Source organism: Cyprinus carpio, chromosome A16, assembly GCF_018340385.1.
Source record: "Cyprinus carpio isolate SPL01 chromosome A16, ASM1834038v1, whole genome shotgun sequence".
NCBI lineage: Eukaryota > Metazoa > Chordata > Actinopteri > Cypriniformes > Cyprinidae > Cyprinus > Cyprinus carpio.
Window position 1 is genome coordinate 22,059,515 of NC_056587.1, and position 16,124 is coordinate 22,075,638.

Consider the following 16,124-nt stretch of genomic DNA (forward strand, 5'->3'; position numbering starts at 1 on the left):
AAAAAAAGCAGCAGTCAGCTGTTGATTTTATATATATATATATACATATATTATATATATATATATATATATATATATATATAGTATATATATGTATACCCACCACAGTGGGTAAGGAAAGTATTCAGACCTGGCTTACATTTTTCACTTCTTTGTGCTATTGCATCCATTGCTAAAATCATGGCAAGTTCATTTTTTTTTCCTCATGAATGTACACACACAGCACCCCATACTGACAGAAAAAACACAGAATTGTTGACATTTTTGCACATTTATTAAAAAAACCTGATGAAATATCACATGGTCCTAAGTATTCAGACCCTTGGCTCAGTATTTAGTAGAAGCGCCCTTTTTGATCTAATACAGCCATGAGTCTTTTTGGGAAAGATGCAACAAGTTTTTCACACCTGGATTTGGGGAATCCTCTGCCATTCCTCCTTGCAGATCCTCTCCAGTTCTGTCAGGCTGGATGGTAAATGTTGGTGGACAGCCATGTTCAGGTCTCTCCATAGATGCTCAATTGGGTTTAAGTCAGGGCACTGGCTGGGCCATTCAAGAACAGTCACGGAATTGTTATGAAGCCACTCCTTCGTTATTTTAGCTGTGTGCTTAGGGTCATTGTCTTGTTGGAAGGTGAACCTTCGGCCCAGTCTGAGGTCCCCCTTACCAAAAAGTAGTATACTTCAAGTTTATTTTATTAAGTATACTTAAGTAAAGTTCAAGTATATTTAGACTTTTTGTAAGTATAAGTCAAGTATACTTAAATGTCATTTTAAGTATATTTGTGGAGTACATAAAGCCCATTTCTGAGAAGTACATAAAAAGTAAACTAAACCAAGCATACTTTCCTATTTTTAGTTTAAAAGATAGGAATGCTTGTGTTGGAATATTTGGCACCAAAAGCCTGTGCCTGAGCACTCTGGAGAAGGTTTTCGTCCAGGATATCCCTGTACTTGGCCGCATTCATCTTTCCCTCGATTGCAACCAGTCGTCCTGTCTCTGCAGCTGAAAAACACCCCCAACACAGCATGATGCTGCCACCACCTGCTTCACTGTTGGGACTGTATTGGACAGGTGATGAGCAGTGCCTGGTTTTCTCCACACATACCACTTAGAATTAAGGTAAAAAAGTTCTATCTTGGTCTCATCAGACCAGAGAATCTTATTTATCTGTTTTTTAGCAAACTCCATGCGGGCTTTCATGTGTCTTGCACTGAGGAGAGGCTTCCGTCGGTCACTCTGCCATAAAGCCCCGACTGGTGGAGGGCTGCAGTGATGCTTGACTTTCTACAGCTTTCTCCCATCTCCCGACTGCATCTCTGGAGCTCAGCCACAGTGATCTTTGGGTTCTTCTTTACCTCTCTCACCAAGGCTCTTCTCCCCTGATAGCTCAGTTTGGCTGGATGGCCAGCTCTAGGAAGGGTTCTGGTCGTCCCAAACATCTTCCATTTAAGGATTATGGGAGGCCACTGTGCTCTTAGGAGCCTTAAGTGCAGCAGAAATTTTTTTTGTTGGAACCTTGGGCAGATCTGTGCCTTGCCACAATTTCTGTCTCTGAGCTCTTCAGGCAGTTCCTTTGACCTCATGATTCTCATTTGCTTCTGACATGCACTGTGAGCTGTAAGGTCTTATATAGACAGGTGGTGGGCTTTCCTAATCAAGTCCAAACAGTATAATCAAACACAGCTGGACTCAAATGAAGGTGTAGAACCATCTCAAGGATGATCAGAAGAAATGGACAGCACCTGAGTTAAAAATATGAGTGTCACAGCAAAGGGTCTGAATACTTAGGAACGTGTGATATTTCAATTTTTCGTTTTTAATAAATCTACAAAAATGTCAACAATTCTGTGTTTTTCTGTCAATATGGGGTACTGTCTGTACATTAATGAGGGAAAAAATTAACTTAAATGATTTTAGCAAATGGCTGCAATATAACAGAGTGAAAAATTTAAGGGGGTCTGAATACTTTCTGTACCAACTGTATATATACACAGAAGTATATATTGATATGTTGTGTTTTTTTTTTTATTTTAGTATAGTATAAATATTTAAATTATTTATATTATATATGCATATATAATTTATTTTTATGCTATGATTATTATTTCAAATTTGATTTTATCATATATATGAAATAATTCAGGGTTATTGTCATTAACTAAAACAAACAAAAAAATTTTTTTTGTGAATTGAAATCAAGCTGAAATAAAAAATAAACTATAAACATTATATTAAAAAAAACTTAAACTAAATGGAGATTTAAAATGAAATATTTTCATATTTAATATTTTATTTAGATTAAGCTGAAGAACTAAAATCACTAACTGGAAATAAATAAAAACTAAAACTAAACTAATACTGAGGAAAAATTCAAATAAAACTTAAATAGCAATATTTGAAAAACAAAAAAATGAATAACAAAAGCACATAACAAAGTTACTAAAAAGTAAACTATTATATAAAAAAATATAAATTAATAAAACATTAAAAAACTGTAATAGTACGCCTATATAAATAATATAAATACATATTATATACATTTTATAAAATATGTTTTTATAATTTATGAACAATTATAAAGGTAAATAATTACTTTTTTTTTTTTTTTTTTTTTTTTGCTGTGTAATTATATTTTTATATACATTTTAAAAAGTGAGTCTGAATATAAGGCTTGGCCGGAGGGTGAATGTATAAGATATCCCTGTATAATATATTATGTTTTTGGTTCATTTATTCTGCAGTGGCTCAGTAGTGTAAAACAAACTCAAATCAAGTTTTATTTTAAAGGAGTAGTTCACTTCCATCATTAACTCACCCTCCACTTGTTCAAACCTCCAACCAACAGTTGAAGGGCACCATTGACTTCCATAGCAGGAAAAAAATACTATGGAAGTCAATGGTGAACATCAACTGTTCGGATACCAACATCTTCTTTGTGCTCAACAGAAGAAAGAAATTCATACAGGCTTGGAAGAAGTGGAGGGCGAGTAAATAATGACAGAATTTCCACTTTTCATTCTGGAAGTGAACTACTCCTTTAACTGGAAAAAAGAAGCCGTCACAATGACTCCAGACCTCCAGGTGTCGCTGTCGCCAGAGGCTGCGCATGCGCAGATCACAGCAGCCGATCAGCTGACCCCGAGAGAAGCCTTTGGAAACACTGTAGTGTCATTATGAATATCAAATCTTCGGACTGATCCTTTGGAAATTACTGAGTTAAAAACTACCGAATAATCGTCTCTTGATCTCGTTCGCGTTGAAATCAGGTAAAGATCCGCTATTCGTGGTGTAGACCTGAATGCATTTATCCAGTTCTCTTGTGCTGTATGTATGAAACACTGCGTGTTTATGTTATGATGCTAATATAAAATCATCATCAGTAACAGCCTCAAGTGATCAGACATCTGATATCCACACTAGTGAGACAGATCAGATCACATTATTAATCTGATCATTTCAGATCTCGTGACTCTCATTCATTTTGAGGAAATGACCCAATCATATTAATATGATCTCCTACTTTAATGCATACAGATTTATGTCACTAAAATACATCATTCTCATTACTTGTCAAACAGCATGAACATTACTATTATTCTTATATTCCTAACTGAGATTGTATGCTTCAAATTGATATGAATGTAAAGGGAAGTTCTGTATTTTATGGTCCTACTGTAATGGAAAACCTGGCAATATTAGTGAGGTTTATATAAGTAATGATAAAGAACTAATGAACATTTCTATTATCACTATAAACGTTTCTAGTTGCATCTTGTGTATTCTCGAAGAGGAAAACCTGTCTGCAAGTTATCAGTTTAATTAATATAATGACAAGAAAACTGAATAAATAAAATACAATGAAACAAAATGAATAAATGAAATCCATTCTTATAACACAAAACACTTACAGTACACTGTCCCAATCAGCAGATTTCTCACACACAGCTATTACCGTCCCATTTCCAAAATAGGTTTAGTACTGGGACCATTTTTTTTTTCAAGTGCAGCGAGAGACATCCTCTGATTTCTGAACCATTTGTCTGCAAGTTATCACGAATAATTCTGTGTGTTTGGGACTTTTTAGACACATCTGTACAGCAATATGTCAATTCAGATCTTTACATTTGCATGACTGATACCTGAAATGGAAATCAATGGCAGAAATCTCAAATTAAACCCTATTTTTTGTGGCGGGACTGGTAAAAATGTTGCCAAATCTGAATTCCTGAACAGATATTGTCATTAGTGCTTTTGTAAATTAAAGCATTGTTGCATTATCTTGACGTATTCATTTGAATGTCTGTAAAACACTACCTTAAATATCTTTGTTAGAGCTTGTGCTTGTACATTTCAATGAGTACATTAATGTCTTTCTGCTTTAGACTCTCCATTTCTCACTTCTCGGCACCATGACCGAGTTCTGGTTGATTTCTGCTCCTGGAGAGAAGACCTGCCAGCAGACATGGGACAAACTACTGACGGCCACAACTCGCGCCAACAACCTCTCCACCAACAACAAGTTCAACATTCCCGACCTCAAGGTCACATTCTCTTCCTCTTCCTCTTTTTACAGTCTGAGCAGGAATAGCTGGTTGTGATTGGTCAGCTGTTGGCATCGGGCGTAACATGCACTGTTGTTTTCAATAGAGCATGACAGTCAGGTTTCCAGTTATTTATTTTCTCCATAGGGAAATTCATTTTTACCGGTGACTTATAAACCTTTTAAGTGAATTCTAAAGTTTTACATTTTCGTAGCCATCCATTATTTTTTAAATAATAATGTTTAACAGCCAAATTTGTTACATGCAACTACATTTCACATGATGCTGTACAAAAAATTCCACCAATCAAGTTGCACCAGAAGAACTCCCGTGAAGCACCACAAATGACATAATCGAGCCAGTTTTGCTACACTGTCAAAATACAATCAAAAAGAATAGAAAAATACTTCTGAAACCAATGCTGCTGAAAAAGTGGACTTAAAAGTTGCAAAACTCTCAATACAACGATTTGTTTGCTTGTTGTTTGAAACTCTTCACAGAGTTTGTTTGTGACATTGCATGCACAGTAATCCACTGACTGAAACTAAAATCAGCCTTTTTCAGAGCCAATGCATATGTGACTGACCCTGGAGCACAAAAGCAGTCTTAAGTCTCTGGGGTATATTTGTAGCAATAGCCAAAAATACATTGTATGGGTCAAAATTATCGATTTTTCTTTTATGCCAAAAATCATATTATTAAGTAGGATATTAAGTAAAGATCATGTTCCATGAAGTATTTTGTGAGTGTCCTAGTGTAAATATATCAAAACTTAATTTTTGGTTAGTAATATGCATTGCTAAGAATTCATTTGGACAACTTTAAAGATGATTTTTTCAATATTTAGATTTTTTTGCACCCTCAGATTCCAGATTTTTAAATAGTTGTATCTCGACCAAATATTGTCCGATCCTAACAAACCATACATCAAATCTACATTTTGAAAAATTGACATTTAAGACTGGTTTTGTGGTCCAGTGTCACATAGGTCTTATTCCTATCACCCAGGGTCGAGTGACCCTGCTGGCTTGTGTCATCTTGACCAGTCACTTTCCGTCTGACCGGTTGAGAACAGAGGCGGCGCCACTCTAAGCGCCGGCGGCCCCTGATGTCTCTCCGGGCCGATGCTGATCAAATCCTGCCTGGCTGCGTTTGTATTGCTTCATTATACTGGATGGTGATCAAAGTGTTTCTCTTCTCTAAACGCTGCAGGTCGGGACATTAGATGTCCTGGTGGGGCTGTCTGATGAGCTGGCCAAGCTGGACGCTTTTGTCGAGAGGTAAATTGTTTTTCTTTCTTTTTTTACATTCAGCACTGCAACTCCAATGTAAACGTCATGCAAAATGAACATTCACAACGTTTGCCAGGATATTTTTGTGTTTAGTAAGACACTATGGGTGGTTGCTAGGGTGTTACTAGGGTGCTTTCTGTCCCAAGTGGATCTCGACTCCCAAGCCCCCGTCTTTGGATTCTAGGCTTGGGCCCTCATTCAATCTAAGTCTATAGATTTTTGGGGGGTTTTATCGTCCACCAGTTGAAATTCAAAGCTGTAAATAATTTTTCGAAGCTGTAAATAAAACAAGAATTAGTGGAGTATGTTTTACAAGAGACCATTTCAGTCTTGCTACTTCAAAATTTCACATTTAATTCAGTGTTTTCAAATGCCGTTTGAAAATTGTTTCTCCACCACTTTTTAGTGATGCTTGACTACAACAATACTATTTTAAAGGATCTTCTGCCTGAAAGAATCAAATATCTTGCAGATTTGAGTTGTCGTGGTTTCTAGGAATGATGCATCAATGGTCAGAATTCTGTTTCTTTACTTTTGTGCGGTGAGGAATCTCACATAGAGGTGAGGTTACCGCGGCACCTGCCTAAAATTAGTTATTACCAGTTTGGTGATCATATTTAATTAAATTGCATGACTTATAACTCATCCTTAGATGTGAGATTCTATTTTTTCCTCAAACTTATTTCTTAAGTTGAGTGCTTTTGCCTCGGATAAGTCCAGAACCTTGATAAAAGATGGTCAGAGCGAATCAAGTCATTCTGGAGGATGTCCAGACCATGTATCTGATATATATTACATGTATTTTATTGTAACTTGGTTTGGCAACACCAGACTGTTGGATGCGATTGGTTATTTTAATCTATAGGCTGCCAGAATATTCTCAGATTTTTAAAAAGCTTTATTGTGAGGTTATCAGAAGCCATTGTACTGAATGAAACTGGGCTTCTTGGACACCTCAGCATTTCTGAATCATCCGATATGTGCGATGTTTTGATGACTTCCGTGTCTTGGAGAGTGTCCAATCTTGGAGGACTGGAGAGAGTTTTCAGAGGACTGTGATGTCTTTTGATGCTGTTCACAGTGTGGTGAAGAAGGTGGCTCAGTACATGGCCGACGTGTTGGAGGACAGTCGAGATAAAGTGCAGGAGAACCTTCTGGCTAACGGAGGTGAGAGCCACTGGTATCTGTGGCTTGAAATGGGATCAGACACTGTTGCCGGTTTGTTGAATTAATTCTCATTTTCTGTGCCGTGTTTTAGTCGATCTGGTCACCTACGTCACAAGATTCCAGTGGGACATGGCCAAGTACCCTATCAAACAATCCTTGAAGAACATTTCTGAGATTATATCCAAGGCAAGTGATCAGATCCAATGATTTCTATGTGAATTTCGGCAGGGGCCTCTTGATGGGAATGTATTGTGTGAATATCTGAATATCTCCCAGCCCTGTTTCACACATATTACATTCTGTTCTGGTGCGTGAATGACGAGTGAGATGCTGTTTTAAAGGAAACTCTCTCCCCCTGCTGTTCGACAGCAAGTCTCACAGATCGACAACGACCTGAAGACTCGAGCGTCAGCCTACAACAACCTGAAGGGAAACTTACAGAATCTAGAGAGGAAGAACGCGTGAGTAAATTCAGACATATCAGACTAAATCTTATTTTTAGGTGTTTTATTTCACATTTATTATTCAGGCTTTATAATACATTTAGTAACCATTTATTTGTTTGGATGCAGTGATTTGAATCGATTTCCTAATTGATGCATTGATATTAATAGAGTAAGTACAGAATTTATCATGCAGCTTACTAATTTAAAGAAATTAGGTTTTTTTTGCAATGCAAAATTAAGTTTTTCATGGAACACAAGTCATTTTTCTTTTTTAAACGAATATTCATGCACCTCTTTTACAGTTTATACATCTGACAAATTCCAAAATAGTCAATTTATGCATTTCAGTGAACTACTCCTTTAAGAAAATAACACATTAAAGGAAAGACTTTGAGAGTCGTGGTTGGGGAATCATTTTCTAATGAACCAATGTGATTTTTGTGGTCTCACCAGAGGGAGCCTGCTGACCAGGAGTTTGGCAGATATTGTCAAGAAAGATGACTTTGTGCTTGATTCGGAGTACCTCATTACTATGCTGGTGGTCGTACCAAAGTAAGTGATAGATGCAAGATAGAGCTGGGCGATATTTCTTGACAATATGCTACTGTTAAGAGAAAAGAACAATCTGACCTCATGAAGGCCAATGTGATTAAGCGCCCTTTAATTAGTTGGTTACAAAGAAAATGTTCCTTGAATCATGCTGTAGTTACATTTTTAAGATGACAAGTTAAATATAAAAAAAGACATTGAAATTGAGAATAGGCCATATTGCCCAGCCCTAATTCCAATTAAAAACAGCCTCTCTGAACATCTTTACGGATGCACACAAAGCTATTGTGTTGAATTCTTCCTCATGCACGTTTTCTAACCCTTTAGAACAAATTATAACGACTGGCAGCGCACTTACGAGACTCTTGCAGAAATGGTGGTGCCACGATCTACCAAGTAAGAAACTTGCAACAATTCTATCAGTCGTTCACTTCTATTTAAGTTTATAATTCTGGAAGTGTATTGCATGTCTGAGGAATCGTGCACCTGGTCACAAGTCACAAAATAGAGATGAAGGAAAATACATACTGTGTTTTGACTTTAGATGATGAAATGATTCATTTTAAGTGTCATATACATGTTTTTAAAAAGTGTTTATTTAAAAAACAACAGATTAAATAGGGTTTTTGGGAAAGTTGATGTACAAAAGGTTAATTTGATTTCTAGGGAAATCAATGCATCTGATTGGCCTCTGGTTGAGGAGAACATGTTTAGGACTTAACTAGATAATTTTGATGAGAACTTTCTTCACGCAAAATATAATTTTGAGTGAAATATGAGTCTGGGACATTGAGATTCTCCCTGCTACCCAACACTGAATATTCGTGTTATTTTCTTCACTGCAGTTTGCTTTTTGAAGACCAGGACAGCGGCCTGTTTACCGTCACGCTCTTCAGAAAGGCCATCGATGACTTCAGACTCAAGGCCAGAGAAAACAAGTAAGCAGCTGATTTCAGCTCCACCAGACTGAGAGAATATCCAGTGGAAGTCATCCCAAGTGTCTGCTTTACAGGTTCACGGTCCGGGACTTCCAGTACAACGAGGAGGAAATGAAAGCAGATAAGGAGGAGATGACCAGACTCTCAACTGACAAAAAAAAGCAGTTTGTATGCATCCGCTAGATGGATCCTCTGAGCAGTTGGCATGTGTCTTCATTTGAACTCATTCATACATGTGTCGTCTGCAGGGTCCACTTGTTCGATGGCTGAAGGTGAACTTCAGTGAGGCTTTTATTGCTTGGATCCATATTAAGGCTCTGAGGGTCTTTGTGGAATCAGTGTTGAGGTAGCGACACGATACAACATCTCTCGAGGTTCTTAGAGAGCTCATATCATGAGGAATCAAACTTAAATGATGTATTATTGTATTACGCCAACTTTAACTGTCAAAGCTGACAACCTCATACCCAGTCCAAAATGAGCATTTATTGAAACTAAACTGCAAAACGTGTAATTCTGAACTTTTGCAATTTGCCGATGTCGGCTAGATGAATACATGAACAGTTTGAACAAATATCATTACTTGTTTTATAAATTTGTCCCGATGTAGCTTTACAAAGAGGCTGTTATTATATAGGATGGGCTTATAGGATGGGACAGTGAAGAACTAGACTTAAAACTACATTAAAATAAGTGATGCACTGAAATTGCGGCAACCAGATATTTTCGTCCGAACGTGCGATTTTTGGTTACATTTACTTTTGGAAAAATCAACTCGAAGATATAACTCTAGAGAGAAGCATTTTGCTACTATATTACACATTCAATGTATTTTTACTTAAACTGTTGTCATCATTATATGATGTATGTTTGAATAATCAAATTGCATTTTTTTTTTTATAACAGCCATTATTAAATGTTTATATTTCAACAACAAATTAGAGTAGAAATGTGATTGTTATTAAAAAGTTGTCATAAAAACTGTATCACGTGTAATTAAAATTTTTTACAACTCAGAATTATTTTTGTAGTTTTGTTTTTATTAAATACATTTAATTGATTAATAAATACAGTTTATTTTCGGGATCGATTTTCAGTTAGACGAAAACTTGGTTTCTGTAAAAATAAACAATAATCGGCGCGATAATATTAATGCATTTACAATAAAATAAAGTTCTCGGGTTATGCATGTAACCATGGTTCCCCCGAAAGGGAACAAGACACTGCTTACTCTAGTAGTGGACACTACGGCATTCCTCACGCTGTGTTAGTTCCCCCGAAGGAGAACACAATTTTAAAAAGGCCAGTTTCGGTTTCAACCAAGTGCATCCTAAATTTTCAGATTCAGCCCAGAATTTTCCTATCAGTGCATCACTCATTTGATTTTTTTTTTAAATTCTAAACAAACAGATATGGATTGCCGGTGAACTTCCAAGCAATGCTGCTACAGCCCAACAAGAAGAACATGAAGAAGCTGAGGGAGGTTTTGAACGATCTTTACAAGCACCTGGACAGCAGTGCAGCTGCCATTATCGACGTAAGTTTTTGTGTTGTGTGGCTTAAACACATGAAACTATTTTACATTTTATGTAAGTTGTTGTCATCTTTTTCCTGTTCCAGCAATCTGCCATGGATATTCCTGGCTTGAACCTCAGCCAGCAAGAATACTACCCCTACGTGTACTACAAAATCGACTGCAACCTACTGGACTTCAAATAGAAGAACCGCTTGTAATCACGCGCCCCTCTTTTTGTTTTGTCTCTGGGAATAAATCTAATTTAAATGAAACTGTATATTGCTGAACTCTTGTTTTAGTCATCCCGCCATGCATGTTTATTCATACTCACAGATACTTCTCTATTGCCTTTCAGTCAATGACGGCAGGAGAGTATCTATATCTGCCGCCCCTAGTACTTTGTTTACATTTTTTTAAAGAATGTCATTTTGTTATCATATGTGCAGGTGAATGAAATTATGCATTTTAAGTCATTCCGCTCATGTTTTGTGACATGTTGTAGTTACATCTGATGTTAGTGGTAGATATTATTGTGTGTGGACAACTGTGTTTTAACCTTTATTCTTGAAAATGCACAAGCGGTCCATTTAAATAAACGAAATGAGAGGAAAAAGTGTTACAAAGATGCTATTTAAATGTGATGTTATGTACATTTGGTGTTTAAAGAGCTATATGTGCGAAATTATTGTGTCATGGAACCAAAATATAAAATATTCTAAGTACATAAACAATGTGTGGTGTTTGTTTGTAAAACACATTTATTAACTAAAATTGCATTTCCAGAAGGCCAATCACAATAAGATGTGCAAATAAATGAATGAAAGAAGGCTAATTGCAATTGAATTAGCTAATTGAATTTTGAATGTTTGCCAGTTAGGGTGAGATAGTTTGATTTAATTTTTTTTTAAAGTATAAATATAGTATACAAAGTATTTATTTACCAAAATAAAACGGCAAACATACATTATATGGGTCTGTAATTATCTCTAAAACAATTAAAGTGCAATCTGTACATTCAAAGTAGAACAACCACTAAGTAAATGTTATTAATTTGCTTAATTTTGTCAAAAAAGAAAATGACTATAAATATCAAAAGATAAATAAATAAAAAGCGAGAATAGATGATGACCCAAAAAAGAATGTTCTGTCATTATTTACTCACCCTCATGTGGTTCCAACCCTTAAGTTTTTTGGACTCAAAAGGAGATGGAGATCTATGAAGATTATATGGAGCTCCAAAACATTAGTCCATACGATTTATATTCCATATTCCAAGTCCTCTGAAGTCAAATAGCAGATCTACGCGAGGAACAGCCGAAATTTAAGTCGTTGTTCGCTTGTAATCTTTCCCTCAGTCTTTTGAATCTGGCGCCTTTTGATTTACGCGCGAAAATCGTTGTTTACGTAAGCAACGGTCGCTCAACACCATATAAGGACACTGTGCGCAAACCTCATTGGTTCTCGCTTCTACGCAGTAGATTTGAATATAAAGACGAAACGCGAAATAGTAAAACCGCTATTTATCTGTTCAAAATATTACTGGGTACAAGTAAAACGGTACAAGTTTAACTTTTAAAAGTAATGCATTACAATATCGCGTTACTATTTAAAAAAGTAACTAATCTTAGTTACTTAGTTACTTTTTATGCAAAGTAATGCGTTACGCCAGTGTTACTTTTTACATAAGTGTTAACAATTATTGTAAGTTTGCGTAATATTCTGAGTTTGTACTGATACTGAATGTTTTTGTGTAAGTGAGATGAGTAAATGTTGACATTAGTCTAGAACAGTAATGTTCACACACTGGAGACCTGTCAGTCAAAACATGGTAAAAACAAAGTAACTGAAAAAGTAACTCAGATTATTTTCTTGTAAATTAAAAAGTAATGCAAGTTACTCGGAAAAAAGTAACTCGCGTTACGCATTACCCCCAAGACTGTAGCTGAGATTATATATATATATATATATATATATATATATATATATATATATATATATATATATATATATATATATATATATATATATAAACGGTAGACTGTTTATGAATAATCAATTGAGATTCTAGGGGGGAAAATAATATAATGACACCACTATTATTATTATTTTTAATAAAAAATGCAAAATACGATGTTTAAAAATATGTATATAAACATATTATGTTAATAAAACATTACTGGAAATTTGTTGTTATAATTAATGGCTTTAATAATTGATCGCTTCCGATCTGCTGTCCCTGTGTTTATATGAATGCGCGTTCACGATGACGAGAATCTCCGCAGATGCGCGCGCGTGTGCATGAGGATGCTCATATGGGCTCGATGGGCTGCGGGGGAAGCAGATCCGCCACGATCGAACCCCGATATTACGAGAGCAGAGACACCGAGTCGACGTGGCTGACGAGCACGGACACGGAGACGCAGCGGGCAGCGGCCGGTAACGGAACCGGCGAGAGCGCGCCCGAGAATGACAAGACAGCAGCGGCAGCCGCAGCCGGTTCAGGTCAGACACGATCACCTGGTTTCATACAGAAACACCCGTGACATACACACTCTTTAAAAACTACCGTGGTATTTCTATAACGGAATTCATATTCGTAGTATCTTACTGTATCGTTTATAAATAATGGAAATCAAACAGTGCTATGAGGCCCATAATGCAGAATACACAGATGCAATAGCAATATATAATATTTCTAACAAAAAAAAAAAAAAAAAACTAGTACCATGGTAACCATAGAGCCCACATCCCATAGTTACACTGCAGCATTTCTATATTGAATTATACTAGTTTTAGAACCAAGCTCTAAAAAATTTATTTGGGAAGAAATTGTGAGTAAACCATATTTTTATTTATTTATTTATTTATTTATTTATTTATTTATTATTATTATTATTTAGCTTTTTGCAAATATAACATACAATCACCAGACAGAACATAAAATAAACACACACACACACACACACACACACACAAAGAAAGAAAAGTGAGTAAACAATATTAATTTGTATCCTTTATTAATATTAATATTTTATCCTTGTCTAGTCAATCATGAATGACTGTAAATTTATTTGCTATTAATAACATTCAGCTCATAAAACATATAGAATTCTGAAATGTAATAATTTTATTTATATTATAATATTTACATTTTATTTATTAAATTTTTTTAGATTTTAATCTTGACTTGAATTCTTTTTATTTTATTTTATTTTATTTTATTTTTTAACAGAAACTAGGAGAGTAGATTAAAATAAGTTAACCCTTTAACTGTCACCCCCCATTTTTAAAATAGGCATTAAAGTGCACTATCCAAACTTAAATTGTTGTAATTTATGAACACTCTGGAATATAGACCCAAGGTTGGTCTCTTTTTAAAGAAGAAAATTAGCAGATTTTGGCAAAAGTTGAATTTTTTTCAAAAAATTAAAGTATCAAAAGGTTATAGAAGTTTAAATGTACTGTAAATAAAATGCACTATATTAATTTTATTTTATTATAAATATTTTACATAACAGGTTTTACTTTAAAATTGGTATAAAATTAAAGCCTTGTGTCCAAATAAGTTATGTTCCAAATTTGAAGTTGATATGAAAAAAAAAACTGAGGTTCCTGTGAGATTTTATTTAGGGCGTCATACCACAAACAGCCACTGGGAGCCATCAAAACTCCTTTGAATTCTGTTTAATTACACTTCCACCACAAAACAACCAAAAATTTAATCCTAACACAAAAAAACCAAAAATGATATGTTTGGATATGTAATGACAACAAAAAACAGAGCGCCAAGCGGCCCACAGGCAGGACAGTGACAATTAAGGTTTTAAAAGTCCCATTTCCAGGTAAGGACATTACAAAATGGTTTTTACAAGATAATCTTGGGGTTAAAAAAAAACATTTTAAAGGGGTTAAAAAACAAAACAATCCCAAAGGTTGAGATCTGCTGGAAACAATCCCAAAGGTTGAGATCTGCTGGTGTTCATGCAGATGAAGGTCTTCTGTGTTGTTGTTGCTGTAAAGGTCAAAAGGAAGAGAAGCCCGCGACCAGAAGCTCTTCTGCCAAAGAGAAGAAGCTGGTGAACGCCGGCACACAGTGCGGCAGAAACCCCAGCAGCACCCCAAGGAGACCAGCGCACAGAGACGAGGTCAGATGGGGCGATCTCATGGTCACATGTCATATTTCTTTCATCCTTAATGGAATAGTTCACCCAAAAATCAAAGATTGCTGCAAATGTAGTCTGCCTTAGATTTATTTCTTCATCAGATTTGGAGAAATGTAGCACTGCGTCACTTGCTCTGCAGTGAATGGGTGCCGTCAGAATGAGCGTCAGATAAAAACATCACAAGTAATCAGTCCATCAGTTAACATCTGGAGAAGACAAAAGCTGAAACACATCCATCATTAAGTCCATAATCCATATTGTGCATCTCCTGTTGTCTCTCACATCAAAATCCAGACACATATCTGCGTAGAGCTGTTTAAACGGTGCTTAATCTGTGCAGATTTCTCTCCTGATTCAGACCAGAACACTTTTTTAGATTTGTTTCTCACAAACACACAGATTTTGTCTTCTCCAGATGTTAACTGAAGGACTGGAGTGCTGTGGATTAATGTGATGTTTTTATCAGACTCTCATTCTGACGGCACCCATTCACAGCAGAGAATGCTTTGCTGAGACACTGATGTGTTATATAAACATGAGCTGGACCCTCATCTATTTATCTTCATCTGTTATGATACATTACGTCTTCTCACCATATATTGTGCATCTTTAAAGGCTGATTATTTGTCTTCTTGCAGGTTAAAAGTAAATCGAAGAAAACCCCCCAGACTGAAGGGGTTAAAAGTGTCCGATCCGACTGTAAACACAGAGGTGATGCCCTGACATGAGTTTGTTGAAGAGCCGCTGCTGTCAAACATTTCTAATTAAACGCGTATGTTAAATCAGATGGATCTGAGCTATTCGTCTGTTCGTCTGCATGTAAACGTCGAGCGCTGGAGCGGATGGCGACCCTGACATGCTGCAACACATCATTTGCATCTCTAAAGTTGTTAGTGTTTTAATATTTTGTTGCTATTATGTATTTTCATCAGTATCGTGATATTCTAGTGCCTAATGAGTCTGTGTGATAATGCAGATGTCTCAGGTTGTGATCGTATGAAATGAAGACACAATCAAACATAACACTGTCTTGTTTCTCTGCATTAGCTGCATTATTTATGATTCAGTGGAGTTATATTAGTAAGTTTGTTCACGATATCATTATTTACAGGGACTCAAAACAGCACAAGAATATTTTGAATTGATATTTTACTATAAAACTAAGGAACTGATTAAAAATAAAAAAAGCATAATAAAAATTTAAAAATGGAAATATTTTCTTGCTTCAATTTTACATCTTTTAAATCGCACCAATGTGTTTGTGACATACTGTGCTGATGTAACATGAAACATTGTAAAATGTGATGATTTAACAACTTGTAAGACACGTGGGGATTATATTTCACCTTAAAAGCAACAGAAATAACAAAAATTCATATTACATGAATTTATTTTAATACAGTAAAATTACTGTGTGACATTAAAGAGAATCTAACGAGAGGGAAAAAATACTTTTAACTAAATATGTTTTTTGTGTGTGTTTAATATGAAGCAGGTATTATAGAGAAT

At 35.6% G+C, this 16,124-nt stretch overlaps 2 protein-coding genes across 2 annotated transcripts; both read left to right on the forward strand.

The window, feature by feature from the left end:
- The first annotated feature begins 3,107 nt into the window (after positions 1–3,107).
- LOC109105500 (V-type proton ATPase subunit C 1-A) lies at positions 3,108–11,183 on the forward strand. The gene is made up of 13 exons (XM_042773271.1): positions 3,108–3,269; positions 4,386–4,544; positions 5,757–5,824; positions 6,918–7,003; positions 7,095–7,189; positions 7,373–7,464; positions 7,903–8,001; positions 8,326–8,394; positions 8,844–8,936; positions 9,011–9,104; positions 9,185–9,282; positions 10,347–10,473; positions 10,557–11,183. The coding sequence occupies exons 2-13, from the start codon at positions 4,413–4,415 to the stop codon at positions 10,653–10,655; spliced, it is 1,152 nt and encodes a 383-aa protein (XP_042629205.1). The 5' UTR covers positions 3,108–3,269; positions 4,386–4,412; the 3' UTR covers positions 10,656–11,183.
- A 1,513-nt stretch (positions 11,184–12,696) lies between these two features.
- Positions 12,697–15,638, forward strand: baalca (BAALC binder of MAP3K1 and KLF4 a). Its single transcript, XM_019118486.2, has 3 exons — positions 12,697–12,954; positions 14,473–14,597; positions 15,254–15,638. Exons 1-3 carry the CDS (start codon positions 12,735–12,737, stop codon positions 15,341–15,343), a joined length of 435 nt encoding a protein of 144 aa, XP_018974031.2. The 5' UTR covers positions 12,697–12,734; the 3' UTR covers positions 15,344–15,638.
- Positions 15,639–16,124: the final 486 nt, after the last annotated feature.